Below are 22,990 nucleotides of genomic sequence, written 5' to 3'. Positions count from 1 at the left end.
AAAAAAAAAACTCCTTGCTGACTATGCACATCATTGAAGTGAAATTGGGCAGCCTTTGCAATAAGCCTAAAGCATAGAATTCAGCAATCTTACTCAGGCCATAGGGATGCTGGTGTAGCAAGCAGAAATGTATCTATGTCATAGAGTCGTACAGCATAAAAACAGGCCCTTCAGCCCATCCCAACCATAATGCCTATCTATACTAATCCCACCTGCCTGCATTAATTCCATATCCCTCTATGCCTTTCTCATTCAAATACCTGTCCAGATGCCTCTTAAATGTTGCTACTGCTCCTGCCTCCACCACCTCCTCTGGCAGCTCATTTCAGATACCCACTATTCTTTGTGTGAAAAATTTACCCCTTTGATCCCCTTTAAACCTCCTCCCTCTCACCTTAAATCTATGCCCTCTAGTTTTAGTCACCCCTACCATGGGAAACAGACTCTGGCGATCTACCCTATCTATGCCTCTCATAATTTTATATATCGCTATCATGTCCCCCCTCAGCCTCCTTCACTCCAGGAAAACAGACCCAGCCTATCCAATCTTCCTTCATAACTCAAGCCCTCCAAACCAGGCAACATCCTTGTGAATCTTTGCTGCACCCTCTCTAGCTTAATCACATCTTTCCTGTAGTGCAGCCACTAGAACTGCACACAGTACTCCAAATGCGGCCCAACCAACGTTATGTACAACTGTAACATGACGTCCCAACTCTTGTACTCAATGCCTCGCCTGATGAAGGCAAGAATGCCATATGCCTTCTTCACCACCCGTGTTGCCACTTTGAGGGAACTGTGTATTTGCACCCCAAGGTGTCTCTGCTCAACAACACTCCCCAGGGCCCTGCTATTCACTGTAGATGTCCTGCCCTGGTTTAACTTCCCAAAATGCATCACTTCGCACTTGTCTGCATTAAATTCCATTTGCCAATCCCTTGCCCACTTTCCCAGTTTATCTATATCCTGTTGTAACCTTAGACAACCTTCTTCACAGTCCACTATACCACCAATTTTGGTGTCATCTGCAAACTTACTAATCGTGCCCCCTACATTCACATCCAGGTCATTAATATATAAGACAAACAACAGAGGGCCCAGCACCAATCCCTGCGGCACACCACTGGTCACCGGCCTCCAATCTGAAAAACAACCCTCCACTACCACCCTCTGCCTCCCATCACCAAGCCAATTTTGTATCCACTTGGCTAGCTCACCCTGGATCCCATGTGTTCGAACCTTCTGGACCAGCCTACCATGCGGGACCTTGTCAAAGGCCTTGCTAAAGTCCATGTAGACAACGTCCATCGCCCTGCCCTTGTCAATCCTCCTGGTCACTTCCTCAAAAAACTCAATCAAATTCGTGAGACATGATTTCCCACGCACAAAGCTATGCTGACTATCCCTAATCAGACCTGCCTTTCCAAATGCATATAAATCCTGTCTCAGAATCCCTTCCAATAACTTCCCCACCACTGATGTAAGGTTCACCGGCCCGTAGTACCCTGGCTTACCCCTGCTGCCCTTCTTAAATAAAGGTACAACATTAGCTATCCTCCAGTCTTCTGGTACCTCACCCGTGGCTAACAATGATACAAAAATCTCTGCCAGGGCCACAGCAATCTCCTCCTATGATCAATTTATTTTTATGGGGTAGATAAAACGATTTTTATTGTGCATTATAAGCGAGCTGAACAGCAAAAATACAAGATCTTCTTCAGATACGGGGGGTGGGGGGGGGGGGGGGGGGTTTGCATTAAATTCTATTATCCTCTCACCAATGCACTTCCCATTTGTGGAACATCTGTGATTCACTCACTATTAGGGAATACAAAGTTTCACTACTAAACCTCCTCAAACCTTACCCAATACTGAATTTATACTGTACTTGCACTGCAGCATGATCAAAAGCAGAACACCAATATTCAAATATATTCAGCCTGACTACAGTCACTTCTTAAACAACTTTCCAGGCACCTGTGAGTCAGGTCTTTTCAGCTGGTAGATTAAAAGGTAGCCTGTTGCGTTACTCTGAACGTTTTGAAGGACATCAGTTTTAAAAAATGAGCTTACATAGTATTGTTTGCCAATAATTTGGGGGGGGGGGGGGGGGGGGGAAAGAAAATCTCTTGGGACTCTTGCTTACTTAATCCACAGCAGCTTTATATAACCTTTCCATGCCAGCATACTGAAAACTCTTAGAAGTACCAATGCTACTAACACTATTAAAAATCTCCCTCCTCAACCTCACTGAAGCACAATACATGCTGAACAGAATGCTGGAAATACTCAGCAGGTCAGGCAGCATCTGTGGAGAGAAAGAGTTAATGTTTCAGGTAGGTTGTGTATCTCCAACCTTTTCAGATTTTGTTTCAGATTTCCAGCAGCATTTGTGAACATTCTGTTTTTTTTTTAGAGATACAGCACTGAAACAGGCCCTTCGGCCCACCGAGTCTGTGCCGACCATCAACCACCCATTTATACCAATCCTACACTAAGCCCATATTCCGACCACATTTTCACCTGTCCCTATATTCCCCTACCACCTACCTATACTAGGGGCAATTTATAATGGCCAATTTACCTATCAACCTGCAAGTCTTTTTTGGCTGTGGGAGGAAACCGGAGCACCCGGAGGAAACCCATGCAGACACAGGGAGAACTTGCAAACTCCACACAGGCAGTACCCAGAATTGAACCCGGGTCGCTGGAGCTGTGAGGCTGCGGTGCTAACCACTGCGCCACTGTGCCGCTGTACTTTTGGATCAGCAATTGATCAGACATACTCCCATTACTCCATGCATTATTTGAAAATAGTGAATTTTCAATCACAAAAACACAAACCCTCCATTGAAAAAGTACCAAAATTATACTTCAGAAGTCAAATAGTCTTGACCAGTTACTGTGCCACACATCATGCCCCAGAAGCAGCTAACAAGCAATGCTCAGCCATATCCATTTTTCCAATTATTCACTTTTCCCTGTAACATTACAATGAACAGGATTGGAACATGAAACCATGATATGCAATCCACTGAATTTTGCATGGTGCATATTAAAACAATGCTCAATACTAGCCTCCTTGGGTTACCAGAGAGGAGGTCTACTGTATGAAATGAGGCCACAATTTCTGTCCAGATGCTTGCCTAATTAATTTCTCATTTAGAGATATGCCAATACTAAAATAATTTATGATCTGGCTTCCAAAACTTGTTATAAGCAGATACATCCCACACCAAATCTCTCAACATTACTGGAACCTCTCTTTTGGAATCAAGACCCCATGTTGCTAGGATATACCAAACAATTAACAGAACAGCTTAACAATGGTTTTCAATAACTCCTCAGTCAAATGTAAAGAATGCCAAAAAGCCAAACAGATTCAGTTCACTTCCTGTTGATGCAAAGTTTGTGCACAAGTTCCCTGTAATTTGGTACTAATTAGCAGTCTCACTCAGAGCTCTTAAGTGTGATATGGAGAGATTTGGCATTACCACATTACTAGGACAATGCAGGTGGGCCCCTATTTTGTGTTTTTACCCCATCTGCACCGGATGTAATTGATCCAGACACTGGACAAAAGTAACTTGTCTGAATATTCCTCAACAAGATCATACAATTGACACCTCCCCAAAAAGCTCAGAATGGAATTAAAGAGGAAAACAAGCTAATTACGATGTGTTACAACAGACTTCTAGTTAAAGCACATTTCTGAATGAACATTATCTGAAATTAATGCTATTCAGAAGCTTACTATTTTTGCATCTTCATCAATTTAATACAATATTCAAAATCTTGTGCAAGACACTTACTGTCTACAAACTAATTCCTGCTGTCAAGATTTTTCATTGTGCTTTGTCAACCTTACAGCGTCAACATTTGTCTTTAATTTTGTTAGATGAACAGTCATGATGTAATGACAGATTCTGGCCACTAGTAGGCATTGAAAGAACTTTTGAAATTTCCCTTCCAACGGTCATGTTGATTTAGGACCAACCATGTACATAAGGCTGATATGAAGATAATGCTGCTGGTCTTGGTCTGTCTTAGGATCATAGGAAGGAGGAGGCCATTCGGCCCGTCGAGCCTGAAAACAAATCATGGCTGAGCATCTACCTCAAACCCATTTTTATCTCTTGATGTCATTAGTATTCAGAAATCTATCAATTTCAGTCTTGAACATGCTCAATGTTATTGACCCAGCCATGGCCTTACTTGGCCACTGTACAACTCAAATAAAATAAAATCTTGAATAAATTAAGTGTCCACGTGAAGTAACCACATACAATAAAAAACTGAATGGGCAACACTATCAACATACTAGTCCTTCATGTCCTACTCAAGTCAACTAGAGCATTCCATCAGGAAAGATAACTAGCTAACAAGCTTCTGACAAATTCTGGTTTGTAGCCAACTGTTTAAATGTACCATTTCCACTGCACAGAGAGAGATCAAAATTTCTCTCAGAGAAGTATCTTTATGGTTGGCTGTGTAAACATACCAAACTGCCTGCAATGTACCAATGAAGCACTTTGAATTGATGGAGTGCTTATGAAAATGTAAACTACAGAAATTTGTATTTGAATACGCAAGACCCTTTGGAGCAATGCAAATGCCCGAAAAGTAATGTCTATTTTTGGAGGTGGCAGGAGAAGCTGATAAGGCTAAGAAAAATAATATGGGATCCTTGGTTTTATTAATAGAGGCATAGATTACAAAAACAAGGAAATTATAAATGTTTATAAATCAGCCGGATTAGTGTGCCAAATTCTAGGCACCACACTTTGAGAAGGATGTCAAGGCCTTGGAAAGGATGCAGAGCAGATTCACTAGAATGGTACCAGAGATGAGGGATTTCAGTTAGGTGGAGAGACTGGAGAAGCTGCGGTCATTCTCCTTAGAGCAAAGAAGGAGGGGTGATTTAATAGAGGCATCCAAAATAGAGAAAGGTTTTGATAATTCCATGTTTTTCTTTTAAAAGGGTCAACAACCAGAAGATTTAAATTTAAAATATAATTGGAAACACAGCCAGAGATTAGATGAGTACTGTTTTTTAAATAAATGCAGCAAGTTATCTAATAGTAACTTTCAAAAGGTAATTGGATAAATACATGAAGGGAAGAAAATTGTAGGGCTTTGGAGAAAGAGCAGGGGAGTGGACAATTGAGTAGACCTTTCAAAGGACAGAATGGCCTCCTTCTGTGGAGAGGTTCGACAAGATGGATTTCAAACTAATTCTAAGACATCTACTAATAGGTGAAAAGTGTGGACATCAAGTGACAGCTCAATTGCTATGGTTATGGTACATCTGAAGTCTGGAAATTAGTGCAAAACCATTTTGCAAATGAGGCAGCTAACATACATAATCTGTAATACAATAATTTAGATACAACAGATTTTAAGCAATACTTTCCCCAATTTTGTGTTACTATTGATTTTTTTTTTACTAAACTGTAGTGCATGCACTAATAACAGAAATTATAATTTGCATTTATATAGCACCTTTCACATTGACAGGATGTTCCAAAGCAAATCCCAGAGAAGGTATTTCTAAAATGTAGGCCAACATGGTAGTCAAATGCACACAGCAAGATCTCACAAAAAAAAGAGATAAATAACCAGATAATCTGCCTATTTTTAGTGATGTTGGCTGAAGAATAAATGTTGTCCAGGAGACTGGGAGAAATCTCCTGCTCTTGTTTGAATAGTGTCAAAGGATTTTTGTCTCCACCCAAGATGACAGACGGCACCTTAGATCATCTCATCTAGAAGACAGCACCTCCAACAGTAGAGTTCCTACTCTGTACTACATTGCAATAGGATGGAACCCACGACCTACTGTCTCAGAAGCGAGACGGCTACCTCTGAACCAAACTCAATATTGTTCTAAGGCTTAAAGATCAGAAGGTGTTGGATTCAATGTTTACCTCTGCCAAGTACATCAATATTAGCTGAGGTCACTGTTGACTTGACCTGAGTGTCCTGGAACAAGATGGACAAGGAAACTGTTCCCACTCACGATTCCCATCCAGTCACCCTTACAGACATTTCATGAACGTGTTCAGCAACAACAGCTTCCATTAAACAGTCTGCTAACTCACTACTTAGGCTCAAATCGTTAATGGTCATCTGGACCAAGTGGGCAGTCAGCATCTGTTCCTTTAGTTGTAGACACAAAAAATATAAAGTTTGTTTTCTGAAGGGGTTTTCAGTTGACTGTATAGAATCTTTGATAAATAATAATCTAGACAGTCTACTTTCTCAACATCCTCCTCCTCCTCCAGTTAAGTATCACTGGAGGACTGCATCAATTGAATATAATGTAAATGGAGAAATTTAAATGGGATTGCTAGCAATATTGTTGTGCAAAGGTAATGTAGCACGGACCCTCTTCATAATTTAATTCCACCCAAATAATTGTCTTAAACTTATAAGTCAGACATTTAATTGCAAATGAGGCTCCCAACAAATAAAAGTTAACTGAGTATCTGTGGCAATGATACAGTTGCTATAATTTTATAACAAAAATCAATTTCCACTTTCTTAAAGGATTGATGCGTACACAAGTGCTTTATGAGTTTTTAATACTGGGTCACCTTGTAGGTGAGCCAGAAAGGTTTCAACATACCATCAAAATCTTTTTTCTTAGCATGAAGTTAATGTACAAGCAGATGTACAGTGAAACTAGTGTTAAAAAATAAATGAGGTTCAGGTAAGAATGTGGCATGCAAGAAGAATAATTTGAGTTATGCTTAAAATATGTTTATATTGCACACTGTATTGAAACCCAAAGACCAGGTGACAGCACTTAAATCAAGGAGGCTTCTGGGTCAATAAAAGCAAAAAATACTGCAGATCCTGGAAATCTGAAATAAAAACAGAGAGTGCTGGAAATACTTAGCAGGTCTAGCAGCATCTGTGGAGGGAGAGAAACAGATTTGACATTGCGAGTTGGATATGACTTCTTCAGAACCAAAGGAAGGTAGAAATGTGATGGGTTTTAGGCCATTGAAAAGGGATTGGGGGAGGAAAAACAAAAGGGAAGGTCTGTAATAGAGTTGAGGGCGGGAGAAATTAAATGATAAAGATGTCATGAACAAAAGGCAAGGGAGTGGTAATAGTTTTTGTAATTTTGTAAGACAAAACAATAGCCCAGAGAGTGTTAATAGCAGAATAATGAACAGCTCCATCCAAAAGCAAAAACATGAAAAGCAAGTTTAATACCAACACATGGCTTTCAAAAAACAAATCAAAATGGGGGTCACAGTCTGAAATTATTGAACTCAATGTTGAACCCAGAAGGCTGTAAAGTACCTAATTGGAAAAATGAGGTGCTGTTATTCGAGCAGGCTGAGGACAAAAATGTGGGTGAGAGAGCAAGATGGCGAATTAAAATGGCAAGCAACCAGAACCTCGGGGTTCTTGTAGATTGAGCAGAGGGGTTCCACATTTCTACTTCCTTCAGTACTGACGAGTCATATCAGACGTGAAACATCAACTCTGTTTCTCTCTCCACAGCTGCTGCCAGACCTGAGTATTTCCAGCACGTTGTGTTTATTTCAGATTTCTAGGTCATCTTATTTATATAGTGGTTTCAGTCTCAAAACACTACATGCACTGCTTTGAAGTGCAGTGCCTCACGTTGGCACATACCATAGCTACTTTGTAAACAAGAACCAACAAACAATGAGATGGATATAATCGGTTGAGGGTTGGCTTGGACACAAGATAACATCCCACTCTCTCTCAAATAGTGCCATGGGATCTTTAGCTTACATCAGAACAGGCAAGAGGCCTTGGCTTAACATCTCATCTCAAGGACAGTATGTTTGACAATGAAGCACTACAGAATTCCGGCCAAGTGTGCACTCAAGCCTGGTGTGGGGGTCAAATCCACCATCAAATTCAGAGGCAAGATTGATCCAACTGAATTGAGCTGAAAACTTACTGAAATGGACCCACAATGTACCTTTAGTTACAACCACTCAGTATATGCATAACAATTTATCCATTCATTTTTCAGTGCTAGTATAGACAATTTAGGTTTCTTGTATGGTGGAAGGATGCCATATGTGACCCAAAGAATATTATACTACAAACACTAATCTACATTACAAAGAAAAGTTCAGAAACACTTGAATCTCAATTTAGATGCATTGGTTTCACAATGTTGAACATTAGAATTATGTTCAAATTGTAACATAGTTGTGACAAATATTAGCAACATGCTTAACAACTTACGATTGCTCTGAAAAAAGTGGAATGATGAGTAAAAGCAGTCACTGATTAAGAGCCCAACCAAGTGTTAGTTAATAACCAATTAACCACATCTCAATTCCATGAGTACTCTGAAAGGCTAACAAACTATCTGCTCAATAACACTATATATTTTCAATAATATCCACTAAACAAAGATACAATATCGCTTAGTAACACCAGATTTATCTAGTACACTAGCAACACAAATTATAACTGCACAAAATCAAATACAAAGAGTCGGTTTAGCTATGTTACAAGAAGGTCTACCATCTCATGAGCAATAAAAATAAAACAGCATTAGTCTTTAAAGTATATGCAGATTCCAAGCAGCTGGCTAAAATAAATGATCCCATTTCACTGCAGTCAGCAATCAAGCACAAACTGTATTGACTAATTTGTTTACAAGCAGGGAATTATCCTGGCTAACATTCATCCTTCAACATCACCAAAAATAAATCAACTGGTCATTCATCTCAATGCCCCAGAAATTGCTGGAGCAGCACATTTCTCGCCAAGCACCATGAATTTGATTTTTATTCCCCGACCCTTTAGATCATGTTATTTTTGTGCCAAATTGCAAAGAATGCAAATTGAAAATGGAAAAACATCAACAGGGTATTTAGGACCTCATCAGCGTTGGGTTTAATTGTCCATCTCCTTAACCAATGAAATTTAAAGAATAGAGAAACTGGATGACTGAGAAGAAAATAGGGTGAATTAGAGTCAAATTGGATGCAGAAAGAGAAATAGAGAGAAGGTAAGATTGGATTGACAGAGATAAAGGAATTTTTTTTTAAAAAAAGCACCTCTAAGATTAATTTACCACCTGCAGGAGTGAGACGTTTTTATTTATAATTGATAAACTAAAGAAATGCTGGAAATACTCAGCAGGTCTGGCAGCATCTGTGGAGAGAGAAGCAGAGTTAACGTTTCAGGTCAGTGACCCTTCATAAGAGTTCTGATGAAGGGTCACTGACCTCAAACATTAACTCTGCTTCTCTCTCCACAGATACTGTCAGACCTGCTGAGTATTTCCAGCATTTCTTGTTTTTATTTCAGATTTCTAGCATCTGCAGTATTTTAGTTTATCAATTGTTCCCTTTCTGGGCCTCCAAGATTGGGTTTCATGTCAGGACACATAAAACACATTAACCAGGTCCTTATTAAATGGAATACCAGCCCTAAATATCTGATGAGATTCATCTGCATTTAAAGTATAAGAAGCTCCCATTTCTGTGACACCAATGGCGAAGTGTAGCACATTGGCCAACTATTTGTGGCAATTCACAACGCATGGCATGTATTTCTTCCTAGCCACAAAATTCTTTTCTTAAAATAAAAAACTGGCCAATAATAGTGGGTTCTATGAACTTAGTTTTACAATTTCAGGGCCAGTGTTGCTGTACATAAACTGACTGCCAAATTTGCCACTGAAGTTATGTTTCAGAAAAGCGATTCACTGAAGTGCATTTGGACATTGAGGATATGGAAGGTGGTGTATGAGTACAAGTTTGTCCTTTATTTACACTGTTTACATTTCTTACACTGTTGTCGAGTTGGGCAACAATACATCAATATTTTAATGTATTTTCATCTTACAGAATTTAATCAGGTAACTGGGAAAATGGGGAAATTCATTGTTTCTTAGCTAGAACCCAGCACTAAGAGTCAATGGTAATTAACCTCAAATGTAGGTTTACTGTCATGTTGTACTCCAGACATAGAGATAAAATTAATAAAGCTCCATTCTATTTTGTCATGGCCAACTGGCTTTCATGGTTGCTTGCCAATCAGTCCAGATACCAGTAGCGGTACACATGTAGGTTATCAACTGGTCAAGTATATAGTTCGTTATTTACTTCAAACAGATACTTACACAGAGCTCATAAGCAATGAAACTCATGCATGCTATATCCAAGACCATCTTTCAGTACATGACATTGTAATCTAAAAATAATGTCTACTAATCTTTCAATAAAACAAAAGATCCAATGGGGAGATTGAGAATTTTAGACACAGCAAGTTGTTATAACCCGGAATGAAGTGTCATAGCCTTAAAGGGTGGTGGAAACACATTATATAGTACCTTTCAAAAGGGAGTCAGTTATACAGCACAGAAACAGGCCCTTCGGCCCATCATGTCCATGCTGGCCATCAAGCACCTAACTATCCTAATCCCATTTTCCAGCACTTGGCCCGTAGCCTTGTATGCTATGGCATTTCAAGTGCTCATCTAAATACTTCTTAAATGTTGTGAGGGTTCCTGCCTCTACCAACCCTTCAGGCAGTGCGTTCCAGATTCCAACCACCCTCTGGATGAAATTTATTTTTCCTCAAATCCCCCTGCCTCTTACCTTAAATCTATGCCCCCTGGTTACCGGCCCCTCCACTAAAGGAAAAAAGTTTCTTCCTATCTAACCTATCAATGCCCCTCAATTTTGTACACCTCAATCATGGCCCCCCTCAGCCTTCTCTGCTCTAAGGAAAACAACCCTAACCTAATTGAACATCTATTTGAAAAGGGAAAATTCGTAGGTCTGTGATAAAAAGCAACAGTACGGGACTAATTGGATAGCTCTTTCAAAGGAGCTGGCTTTGGCACAATGGGCTGAATAGCCTCCTTCTGTGCAGTATCGTTTCAAGAGTTATGAAACAGAATGGAATCACCATTTCCTCCAACAGCTTATGTCAACAGTACACAAAACATTTTATGGCTCTAAGCCCACTGCATAACTACATCTTGTATACTACTGATGTGATAAGGTAACTTATAATTTTATAAAGCAGTTACACTTCGTTACTTTATGTAATACACCACAAAAATAGTCTTTAGAAATGAAGCTGATGTCCCAAATTTAGTAACTTTCCAAAAGTGCATCTTTGAAAATAAAGAAAACTAACACCAAGTTAGTATTCCAAGTTAAGCCAATTCCAATGGCATCTGAGGAATGACATACAGCAAAAAGAAACTACTTTCAAGAACATTCAGATTAATAACCAAATGCTTCTAGGGGCTTCCACCAAGCCCAAAACCCTACATAAGGCCAGGAGGAACTATCCCAACTCATATGTCGGATTAACAAGAAATAATGGATGTTCCGCCAAACAAAACCCAATGAAAGGGGAGCAGTAATGCCCCCATTGTCCACAGCATCAATGTGGATGAAGAAGAAATCTGAAGTGTAATAGGTAAGAATCTCTCCAGAAGACCTTGTATAAAGGCAAGTACGAGCGCCCAATAGGCGTGGAGATACAATGAAGGTCTGGCCAGGTAACAAGTGATAAGTACCGAATTCCACATTTTTGACCACAGACCACATGCTGGCCATATGGTCCACTTACCTGTTCCAAGAACCAGAAGTAGAAACAAAGATTGTTTATTTATTTTCTTATTTGCGAACGTTCCCTATCAAAAAATGGTTCCCAGCCACTTTCCAACAAGGGGCAAATGACTCAGAGTTGATGGCCAGCATCAAGAAGCAAACAGCGCTGTGTGTTAACAAATTAATGCACCTTTTTTTTCTTTGTTCTTCTTGGGAATCTGAAAACTCTTCCGAACATGATCTTCGGCGGTTTTCTGAACGGCTGGGGCTCCGTGCTCCTCGCTTTCTGCAGCGAATTCGTGAGGAGCCGCAGCCGTGTCGGCTCGGTGGAGCCCGGGGCCGCATCCTGCCAGCGGCCCGCTCGTTTGTTCGCCATTTTGTTGTTTGGATTTCGAGGCGTTTCGGAGGAGAAATGATGGCTTCGCCTTGCCGCCAGCTTTAAGCCCGCTCTCACTGCTTGGGTGCCTCTCCCGACTATCCTCTTTCAAAATCGGGACTCGTTTCTCCTCAGTATCGCTACAAGAAGCCATTTTAGTGGCGTGAGAGTGGCTGTGTGTGTCTGTAAACAGCGCGGCCAGTTCTCTAATGTTCCTGCGCCATGCTCTTTCTGCCTCTTCTCCTCGCGCATTGGGAGGCGGAGCTACGCGGCCCGGCAGCCAATCAGCGAACGCCTGGCTCCGACGGTATAAAAGGTGCTGCTGGCGCAAGGAGGGCATCATTTGAGCGGCCTTGCAAGGCTGGTAGTGGTGGGTTAGTGATGTAGCAATTCTTCAATTTTTTTCTTCTTGTAAAAGCCCAGATCTGCAACACGAGATAAATAATTTACCAGTTCTTTTACGAGAAAATAATATGGTTTTTAAAAATCCATGACATTATAGGTGTCAAGATAATAGTAACTACCAAAGCAATACCACCAGAATAATAACTAAGTAGCTCCCAAATAATCTATTTTACAACATCAAGGTGGTATCAGCAGAAGAATAGTCATGCAGATTTCTATCAAGAAATAAGATTGTAACATTAGAATAGTAATGTGATAGTTCCCTAACAGGTTCTGGTGAGCACTATATAATATTATGATTTAATTTATTATGTTTCCTTTCTTTGTATCATTTGAGTTTTATTAGTGGAGTCTCTACAATGGGAGGCACTTTGGTTGGATTTTTGTGGGTTGATGCTATTGTGCCAACTCTGTCTCAATGGTTCAGTTAAAAGGATGGTAAATCTCCCACTTTTGTGATGTAGATTTGTAGAAAAGGGACAAAAGATCCTCTAATGTACCTTGGTTTAGATTCTTTATATACTTTGTTTTTTCCCACAATGGTGTCAGTTTTGCAAGAGAAATAATCCAGCAGTTCAGTGACTGCTCGGAGGATCTGACCTGTTTCAGAGCATAAGAATCTCTACTATCATATTAAAGTTCTTGCACATGGTGGGCTGAATTTAGTGAGCTTGTTGTGGGTCCGGGTGACGGAGCTGGAAGTGGGGACCATTGGCATTTGTCACATCTGCAGCCGGCCCACTGCAATCGCGTGGCAGGCGGACAGTTATAATAATGGTGGCATGGAGTATGGCTAATTATGGGACAGGGGTGGGGTTAGAGTGCTGAATCTGGTGCCAGATGACTTCATAGCAGGTGATGGTGCTGTGTTTAAAGCCCTGCCAACCCTGCTTGCATTGCTGACGTATACTCATTTGCTGTTTTGTGGTCTCTGCTGCAGTAGTTGTTGAAGAAACTCCTGAATGCCCCATCACCTGGTGAAGGATGCTGCAGTGTGGCAGAAGCAAGACATAGGGTGACCCCACAGTTTAGTGCTACCTCCCTAGAGATTTTCTGCATGTGGGTCCTTTTCCCCAGCGATGGCAAGAAGAGGTCCCCTTGCCTGACCAAGCAAGCCTGGATGGAGATTGCAGAGGAGGTCAGCAGCTATGGTGTCACCACCCCCCCCCCCCCCCCCCCCGAACATGGGTCCAGTGCTGCAAGAGGGTCCATTACCTTTGTTCTGCCAAGGTGAGTGCTCCATACCTCTCTTTTTAGGGATTGCATGTGGTTACACAGGAGGAAGCGGGATATGGAGGGAGAGGCACCACAAAGGCGCTGGCAAAGGGGGTTAGGTATATCTCCATCCTGACAGATGCATGGCTGCATCTTTACCACAAGCCACCTTCTTGCACAGTTCACCCCCATTAACTCCCCTGAGAGCTGACATGAGGATGAGCTATATAGGAAACCTCAGCAGGGGATGAGGGGCTGCCACTAGCATAACTGTCATGTTGAGCTTTCTGCTTGGTTTGACTATCTCCCACTTTCCACTTGCAGGACAAGAGGGCCCATAACAGCAGGGAGACATCGTGGACTAGCAGGAGAATACCAGACATCTGGCTTCTCTTGACAGTTGAAGAGGAAGCACTGAAGTTAGTGGGGACTGCTCAATAGCAATGGTGAGACTGGAGTCTCTGCGTGAGAGTGAAGATTGTCTTCAAAAGACATACAGCATGCTTCTAGACATACACATGCATGGTTGGCATGACGAGATCTGCACAGCCTAATGCACACGTGTTTGTGTTCTCTCATACAAGTCAGGGACTGGAGGAGACTCCAGCAGAAGGGGGACATCATTCAACCTCTGAGGAGGAGGGGTAGCACTCAGAGGATGCACCATTGCATGACGTTCCCACCTTAGTGGGTTTGTGCTTGGCTTTAGAATCAAGATCACAAGCTGGTGACAGCACCACACACGCGCCTGAGCAGCTAGCTGAGGCGGTGTCATCCGAGGCCTCCAACAGTCGGAGGACTGTGTGTGGCCAGTCCTATGCTGAACCCCAGGCTCATGGCGAGCCTGTGGTGTCGACAGCACAGGGCATGCTGAAGTTGCAGAGAGTGGTAAGGCAACACCTGGTGGAGATGCCAGAGGCCATCTGCAGCCATGAGCGGATGATGGAGGAATTCATTATGCTGCCATGTCTCAGACGTGCGAGCGCATAGCTTCTTCCATTAAGAGGTTGGTAACCCTCATGGAGAGCCAGATCCTGCAGATGCACACAGACCTGCAGACCATCGCCTTGGCCATGAACTCAACATCGCAGTGGCAAGTTGAGAGAAAGACGAGGCGCCTGGAGTCTTCTCCGGTTCATTGTCTCTCTAATCAGCAGTGAGATTCAAGTTAAGCTTTGAAAGGGAGGAGGAGAGGCTGCCCTCCGTAGCTGGAGGCTCCCCTCAGGGCGCTCTGCGTGTGGACAGTGGCTCCTCAGCCTCTCCACCAGTGAGCCCAGCTCCATTAGCCACGACACCGGAGGAGAGTCCTGCACCAGTGCAGGAAATCCTCAGGTAGCCAGAGGACGGCTACTGAAGTCATTCCAGGCCAAGGGGCAGACTGATCAACAGCCTGACTCCAGGTCAGTTGCTAGCGCAAGGGTTGCACCTCGTAGAAGCACTCAAAAATGTATAAAGCAAAGCACCTAGACGCACTTAGGTTTTCACAGGTGTTTGACATTTGCCATTCGTTTTGTCTTATAAAGTTTTATTGTTATTGAAGTTAACTTTCATTGTGGAAAATGTTTATTCTTTCATGCCTTAATTGTGAGATGATGCCTTTACCCTTCTCCCTTAGCGGCTGCCAGTGTAGGCACAGCCCTCTTTTGGTTAGCGTCTCACATGGGCCACTATGTGTGATTAAGCCGAGTGCTATGCATGCAACCCAAATAGAAAGGAGGCAACAGACCGAATGCGCTGAGGTGAGTCTTTATTGATTTCACTCTGAGTGGCCATCATGGCGGCTGGAAGCGGGTAAGTATGAGACTGTCTCTTGTCATGTGCCTGGCCTACGGGGCAAGGGATTGAGCATCCAGTGCTGCCTGCTCATTACTCTCCTCCACATCCTCCTTGTCACTTGAGGAGTAGCAGTCAATCATGTCCTCGTCATGCAAGGCCTCCCTCACTCTGCAGTGCTAGATTGTGCAGAGCACAGCAATGCCCGAGACCCTCACTGGGGCATATTGCAGGGCTCCACCGGATCAATCCAGACAACGGAATCTCAACTTCAACAGCCCAATGGCCTGCTCAATGGTCGCTCACGTGGAGCTGTAGCAAGTGTTATACCTTTCCTCTGCTGCAGTGCGAGGGTCTCACAGGCGTCAGTTGCCATGTCTTCAATGGATATCCCTTGTCCCCGAAAATCCATCCCTAAAGGCGAGGGGGGGCCCGAAAAGCTGCAGTATCTGAGACTGTCGAAGTATGTAGGCGTCGTGGCTGCTTCCTGGGAAGCGGGCACGTACTTGAAGGAAATGCTTTCGGTGGTCACAGACCAACTGAATGTTGATGAAATGGAAGCCTTTTCTGTTGATGAAGGCGGCTGACTGGTCCGTTGGTGCCTTGATGCTCACATGCATACAATCTTTCACACCTTGCACCTGGGGAATCCAACAATCGCTCCGAATCCAGTAGCTGTCACGGCCTGACTGTCAGGATCAGTCTGGTTGCGCACATAGTCGCCGGCCCTCTTGAACAAGGCATTGGTCGCCTCTTTGATGCAGCAATGGGCTGCTGCCTGGGAGACGCCACGCGTATCCCCAGTGGATCCTTGGAATGATCGAGACGCGTAAAAGCTAAGTACCATGCTAATCATCAAGGCCACGGGCATAGGGTGACCACCAAATCCCATTGGACGCTTAAGTCAGTGATGGCCTCCCTAGAGAGCTGTAGACTTTGCTGAAAATGCTGCTCGGACATTTGAAGGTAGCTGATTCGAGTCCAGTACAGTCTGTGGGGCAGGTGGGCCTTTCTTGGCATAGTCACCTGCTGCTGCTGTCGTTGTGGAGCTTCACAGGCAGGCGCAGCTGCCTCCTGGTCCTCCCTCCATTGGAGGTGCTGAATCACGCCAAGGGGGTCCAAAAATACAGGGAGTATAGTGTAGTATGTGAGTAGTAGTCCGTTTTTACCATTGTCAGCCGCACATCCATGACAGCATGGGTGTGGACAAGGAGCACTAGTCTCCCACTGCTATGCAACTCTTACTTATGCCTCCAAGGAGCTGGTAGTGCACACCAGCGGGCACACCCTGGGACCTCGCTTTGGCTGGCATGCTAGACTAAGTGAGGGAGAGCAGCAACTTCACAAGATGCTGTACAAGATGCGCCACCCTTTTCAAGTGCATGAAGCCTGGACCGGCAGTTGAGGAAGAAGAAATCACTACTGAGAGTCAATGGCTCAGAAGGGGTAACAGCAAAATATGTGACACACCTAGGGCAGTGTTGTGACACTTAAGGACAAATGGCTAGTTACTTTGGAAGAGTCGGTACTCACCAAGTATTCACCCATAGTTAGTCATGGAATCTAGTTTAAACAGTGGTAGCGATATCGGCATACCTAGGCCCCCTGCGGAGATGTCTATTGTAAATAGGAATAGAGAAGAGGACTTGCTAGGCAGTAGGGATAGCCAGATGAATGACGATGGCAGCCCAAACTCTGAAGAAGGGCTACCATCTGATGATACTACTCTTAAACCCAGACAAGAGCCCTTGAAAATCAGAACATGGAATATGAGGCCACTCTACCAGAGTGGTAAAATAGACAACTGCATGAAAGTGATGTTAAGACTCAACATCGACATTTTAGGATTGACAGAAGTTAGATGGACGGAATCTGGGAAAATAGACAAAGGAAAGCAGGTGATGATCTTCTCAGATGATACAGAACATAAGAATGGAGTTGGAATAATTATGACAAAAAAGGTAGCAAGAACGATGCAGGGTATTGGCCAATATCAGAGGGAGTGATTATGGCAAAATTTAAAGGGAGACTGATGAATATTGTGTGTTTACAATGTATGGCCCATGCAGAATCACAGTGATGAAGAAGTGGAAGCATTCTAAGAGGAGGTGCAAAAAGCATTGAAACATGTGAAGAGTGGAGAGATCTTGATAGTCATGGGTGATTTGAACCCAAAAGTTGGCGGAGAGAGGCATGGAAATGTGGTAGGAGCTTATGAACTAGGAATGAAGAACAGCAGAGGCCTGATACAGTTCAGGAAGATGAGTTTGTACAATGCTTTCATGACAGTTCCCTAGAGCAACTGTGAAACCAACAAGGGATAAAGCCATTTTAGATCTAGTATTGTGCAGTGAGTCAGGCTTATTTAATAATCTCATAGTAAAAGATCCTCTGGGAAAAAGTGATCATTATATAATTGAATTCCATATTAAGTTTGAAAGTGAGATACTCCAGTCCCAAACAAGAATCTTAAACTTATACAAAGCCAATTACATAGGTATGAGGGGAGAGCTGGCTAAGGTTGATTGGGTAAATAGACTAAAAATTATGGCGGTAAACAAACAGTGGGAAACATTTAAAAAAAAAATTCAAAGTGTTCAACAAAAATGCATTCCATTAAAACACAAAAACTCAGCACGAAAGATCCATCTGTGGCTTGCTAGGGAAGTTAAAGATAGTATTAGATTAAAAGAAGAGGCTTGTAACGGTGCAAAGATTAGTAGTAAGCCTGAGGTTGAGAGTGTTTTAGAAACCAGCAAAGGGCAGTCAAAAAGTTGATAAAAAGGAAATAATAGAATGAGAGTAAACTAGCTAGGAATCTAAAAACAGCTTGCAAGAGCTTTTACAAGTATATAAAAAAGAGGAGATAAGCTAAAGTAAACATTTACTCCCTTAGAGGCAGAGACAGGAGAAATTATCACGGGAAATGAGGAAGTGACAGAGATGTTGAACAAATATTTTGTGTCTTCACAATAGAAAACACAAATTGCTTACCAGAAATACAGAGCAACCAAGCGCCTAATTAGCATAAGGAATTTAAGTTACTTAACAGCAACAGAAAAGGTATTGGAGAAATTTAAGGGACTAAAAGCTGACAAATCCACAGGACCTGACGGCCTACATCCTCGGGTTCTAAAAGTGGTAGCTGCAGATACAGTGGATGTGGTGGTTATGATTTTCCAAAATTCCCTATATTCTAGAATGGACCCAGCTGATTGGAACTTAGCAAATATAACATTGCTATTCAAGAACGGAGGGGGAGTGAATACAGAGAACTGCAGGTCAGTTAGCCTGACATCAGTCATCGGGAAAGTGCTGGAATCTATTATTAAACAAGTCTTAACAATGCACCTAGAAAATCATAGAATGATCAGGTGAGAGTGACTGCTATGACATGAAGGCAGCATTTGACTGAGTGTGGCATCAAAGAACCCTAGCAAAATTGAAGTCAATGGGAATTAGGGGTAAGCTCTCCACTGATTGGAGACATACCTAGCACAAAGGAAGATGATTGTGGTTGTTGGAGGCCAATCATCTCAATCCCAGGACATCGCTGCAGGAGTTCTTCAGGGTACTATTCTAGGCCCAAACATTTTCAGCTGCTTCATCAATAAAGTTCCCTCCATCATAAGGTGAGAAGTGGGTATTTTCGCTGATGATTGCATGTTTTCAATACCATTCACAATTCCTCAGATGCTGAAGCAGTTAGGAGATCGCAATGGCAGCGGCCCACCATGGAACCCGACGCTGGGATTGCCAGGCCCGATCTTCCCAGTGGCAGTGAGGCTCCCTGGCGACAGGATCTGACTTTACATATGCAAACAGCCTCTCTGCATCCATTTTACTTTTATTTTTAGTTATTTTTTCTTTTTCATTTTTAAAAAAATATTTTTTTTGTGTTCATTTTATTTTATTTCATCTTAGTTTGTTCAGTTTGCTTACCCACTGTTTTATTTTTCATGTTTGTACTTGTGGCTGTTCAGTTTTCAGTCAGTTAACACCCTATCTGTACTAATGCTTTGACTTTCAACACACCATTAACATAGGTTCATGTTTGCCATTGCTCCACGACCTTCTGGTCAGCTATTCTGTGACCTTGTCCTATCTACACCTCCTTTGTTATCTCTTGCCCCACCCCTGCTGTACTTCCTTATAACCTTTTATATTTCTAATATTTGCCAGTTCTGAAGAAGGATCACTGACCTGAAACATTAACTCTGCTTCTCTCTCCACAGATGCTGCCTGACCTGCTGAGTATTTCCAGCATTTCTTGTTTTTATTTATGAAATATGTAGTAACTGAGATGATCCATAAAAAGAGAGGAGGAAACACCAAGAGTGGATGACTGATGAAATACTAGATATGATGGAGAAAAGGAGACAGAATATAACAATAAAGAAAAATATGACAATAGGCAGATAAGAAAAGCATGTCGGGCAGCCAAGGAAAGGTGGTATGAAGACAATTGCAAGGAAATAGAAGAACTGGAGAAAAAGCATAATATGAGAGCATTGCATAAGAAAGTTAAAGCACTGACAGATAAGAAGAAAATGACTAGAAGTATTCGCTGTATAAGGAGCAAGGAAGGTGAACTTCTCTGAAAAAGAAAGGGTAGAGAAACAATGGGTGGAGTACATTAGTGAGCTGTATGATGGTGAAGACAGAAGTGAATTGATACCACCAGAGGGAAGAGAAGGACCAGAGATAATAGAGGCAGAAGTCAGTGCAGTGATCAAAAAGATGAAAGCAAAGAAAGCACCTGGAATTGATGTGATGCCAACAGAAAGCTCGAAAGCCCTGAATGATGTTAGCATTAGGAAACTGACAGACATCTGCAACAAAACTTACAGAACAGGATTCATACCTGTGGATTTTATGCAATCAGTATTCATTAAGCTCCAAAAGTGTTCCCAAAGGCCTACAGTGTTCAGAGCACAGGACAATAAGCCTCATGAACCATGTGATGAAATGATTTGAATCATTTTGGAAAGAAGTGACCAATCTATAGAAGCAGCGATAGATGATAGTCAGGATTCGGACTAAAGAAAGGAACAAGAGAGGGCATCTTTAACTTGAGAGTAGTGATCGAAAGAAATCTGGAGTGCTTGAACCAACTAGAAATTGACAGAAATGATGAAAGGGTAATTTGGAATCTATATTGGAAGCAATCAGCTGTGATGAGACTTGATAGCGGCTTGTTGGATATCTTTCCAATCCAAAAAAGTGCGTCAGGGTTGTGTTATGTCCCCAAAACTGTTCAATCTGTACACTGAAGCTATCTTCAAAGAAATAGAAGATCTACCAGGTTGTAACATTAGTGGGTTGAACATCAACAACTTGAGATATGCAGATGACTCTGCACAGACTGCAGAGTCAGAAGAGGCACTACAGGAAATTGTGACCTAATGTAACCCCACTATTTAAAATTTAAAAAGGGAGGTAGAGAGAAAGCAGGGAATTATAGTCTAAGGATATGGGGTAAACCATTCAGGACTGAGATGAGGAGAAATTTCTTCACCCAGAGAGTGGTGAGCCTGTGGAATTCGCGACCACAGAAAGCAGTTGAGGCCAAAACATTGTATGTTTTCAAGAAGGAGTTAGATATAGCTGTTTGATTTAAAGGTATCAAAGGATATGGGGCAAAAGTGGGAACAGGTTACGGAGTTGGATGATCAGCCATGATCATAATGAATGGCGGAGCAGACTCGAAGGGCTGAATAGCCTGCTCCTGCTCCTATTTTCTATGTTTCTCCCCGTATCCCTTGATCCCTTTAGCCCTGAGAACTATATCTAACTTTCTTGAATATATTTAATGATTTGGCCTCTACTGCTTTCTGTGGTAGAGAATTCCGCAGGTTCACGACTCTGAGTGAAGAAATCCCTCCTCATCTCAGTCCTAAATGGCTAAGTGAATGCAAGGAGTGTGGAATATGGTCTAAGAATGACTGTGAAGAACACCAGGACAATGGTGATAAGTAGGGACCTAACCCTGGCTGTAAAAGTTGAAGTAAATGGACAAGTCCTGGAAAAAGTGCAAAGGTTTACATGACTTGAGCAGGTTATCACAGATGATGGGAGATCTGACTGTGAGATCCAATGGAGAATTGAGATAACCAAGACCAGCTTTGTCAGAATGAAGGACTTGTTAACAACAAAGAAACTGACCCTGAATCTTAGGAAAAGAATGCTGAGGTGCTACATTTTGTCATCTATGCTATTGCCTCGGAGACATGGACAACAAATAAAGAGACTACTAATAAGCTGAATGCATTCAAGATGTGGGCATATCGGAGGATGTTCTGCATATCCTACACAGAAAGACTAATGAGGAAGTGCTTTAAATGGCTGGTGAAAAAAAGGAAACTAGTGCATAACATCAAAGGGAGAAAGATACAATACTTCGGTCACGTCATTAGAGCAGAAAGTAGAACAGAGACAATTATTCGAAGGAAAGATCAATGGAAAACGTAGGAGAGGGAAGCAGAGAATAAAATGGATGACAGATATAATGGACTGGATGCAGTTGGCCTATGCAAAATGTGTAAGGACAGACAGAGGTGGAGAAGAAGATGACACCAACAAAGGAAACAAACGAGACCCATGCCAGGTGATCAGTAGGCCTCCAGAGTGCTGCCCTTGCAGAGATGAAGTCGCCTTGGCAGCTTTGGTTTTGCTACTCCTCTGTCTCGCTAATGGCCCTCTCACCCGATAGTATGACCATCCGACCCTTTCACCTAGCACTTTGTCCAGGAATGTGTCAGGGAGCCGTCCTGACATGTCTCTGTTAGCCACCCACCCCCCCCCCCCCTCCTCACCCTCCTGTATTTTCCCAGCTCCCCCAACTCCAAGCCCAACAACACAGAGTTGGGAAAATTCAGCCCCATGAGTTAAGGATATAGTGAAAACTACTGTATATTCTGACAGCTGCAATGAGCAGACATTCCTTATCTGAGTGATAGAACCAGCATATTTCGTTATCTCTCCCTTTGCAAGGCTGACTCATTGTACCAGCTTGCTAATTATGATTAATCACTAACTAGATCATCTGATTCTAACACTATCTTCCTGTGTGAACAGGCTTGACAACTGTCACTTCTATCCTGTCTCTCCTGAACTGTCTGATTCTGTCAGTATATTCCTGAATTGTTTGGCCCTGATAAATACATTGCCAGTTGTCAGGGGTCTTGTGGGGGTTGTGGAGTGGTGAGGTTGGTGGTGGGATGTACTGACCTGCACATTAGGCAAGAATAATTACACAAGGAAGAAGTAATTTAGGTGATAATATGTTATCAGGATGTGGTTTCTTAGAGAAGTTGAGTAGCTTGATGTATGTGGGTTAGAGTTAAGAACTGGAGGGCCAGTTTATCCCAATGCATTGTTTGCCTGCAGAAACATAGACATATGTATTGTCTGCTTGTTTATTGTGTTTAATATCTGAAGTAAAGAAAGTCGACTGCAGATACCACTGTCCGAATCTGATGATTATTTGAGATATCAAGACGACATCTTATATTGCTGTCTTCTGGACTCCCTAAACATGGGTGAAAACAAAATGGCCTCGCACTGCTGGTTTTAGATAGATGAGGCTCGAGTCCCAATTTGAGCAATTCCTTACTGATCAATGTCTTCAGACTTGCAT

General features: G+C 42.4%; 1 protein-coding gene across 3 annotated transcripts in view; it reads right to left on the bottom strand.

Annotated features, from left to right (window-relative positions):
* LOC137380087 (protein TASOR-like) overlaps positions 1-12,199 on the bottom strand; it is a 73,555-nt gene extending 61,356 nt beyond the window's left edge. For all 3 annotated transcript variants that reach the window (XM_068051702.1, XM_068051704.1, XM_068051703.1), the window contains exon 1: positions 11,773-12,199. In XM_068051702.1, coding sequence (XP_067907803.1) covers positions 11,773-12,112 — 340 coding nt within the window. In that variant the 5' untranslated portion in view covers positions 12,113-12,199. The remainder of the gene's footprint in view (positions 1-11,772) is intronic.
* Positions 12,200-22,990: the final 10,791 nt, after the last annotated feature.

Source organism: Heterodontus francisci, chromosome 19 (genome assembly GCF_036365525.1).
Source record: "Heterodontus francisci isolate sHetFra1 chromosome 19, sHetFra1.hap1, whole genome shotgun sequence".
NCBI classification, from domain to species: Eukaryota; Metazoa; Chordata; class Chondrichthyes; order Heterodontiformes; family Heterodontidae; genus Heterodontus; species Heterodontus francisci.
This window is presented reverse-complemented; position numbering and strand designations above follow the sequence as displayed.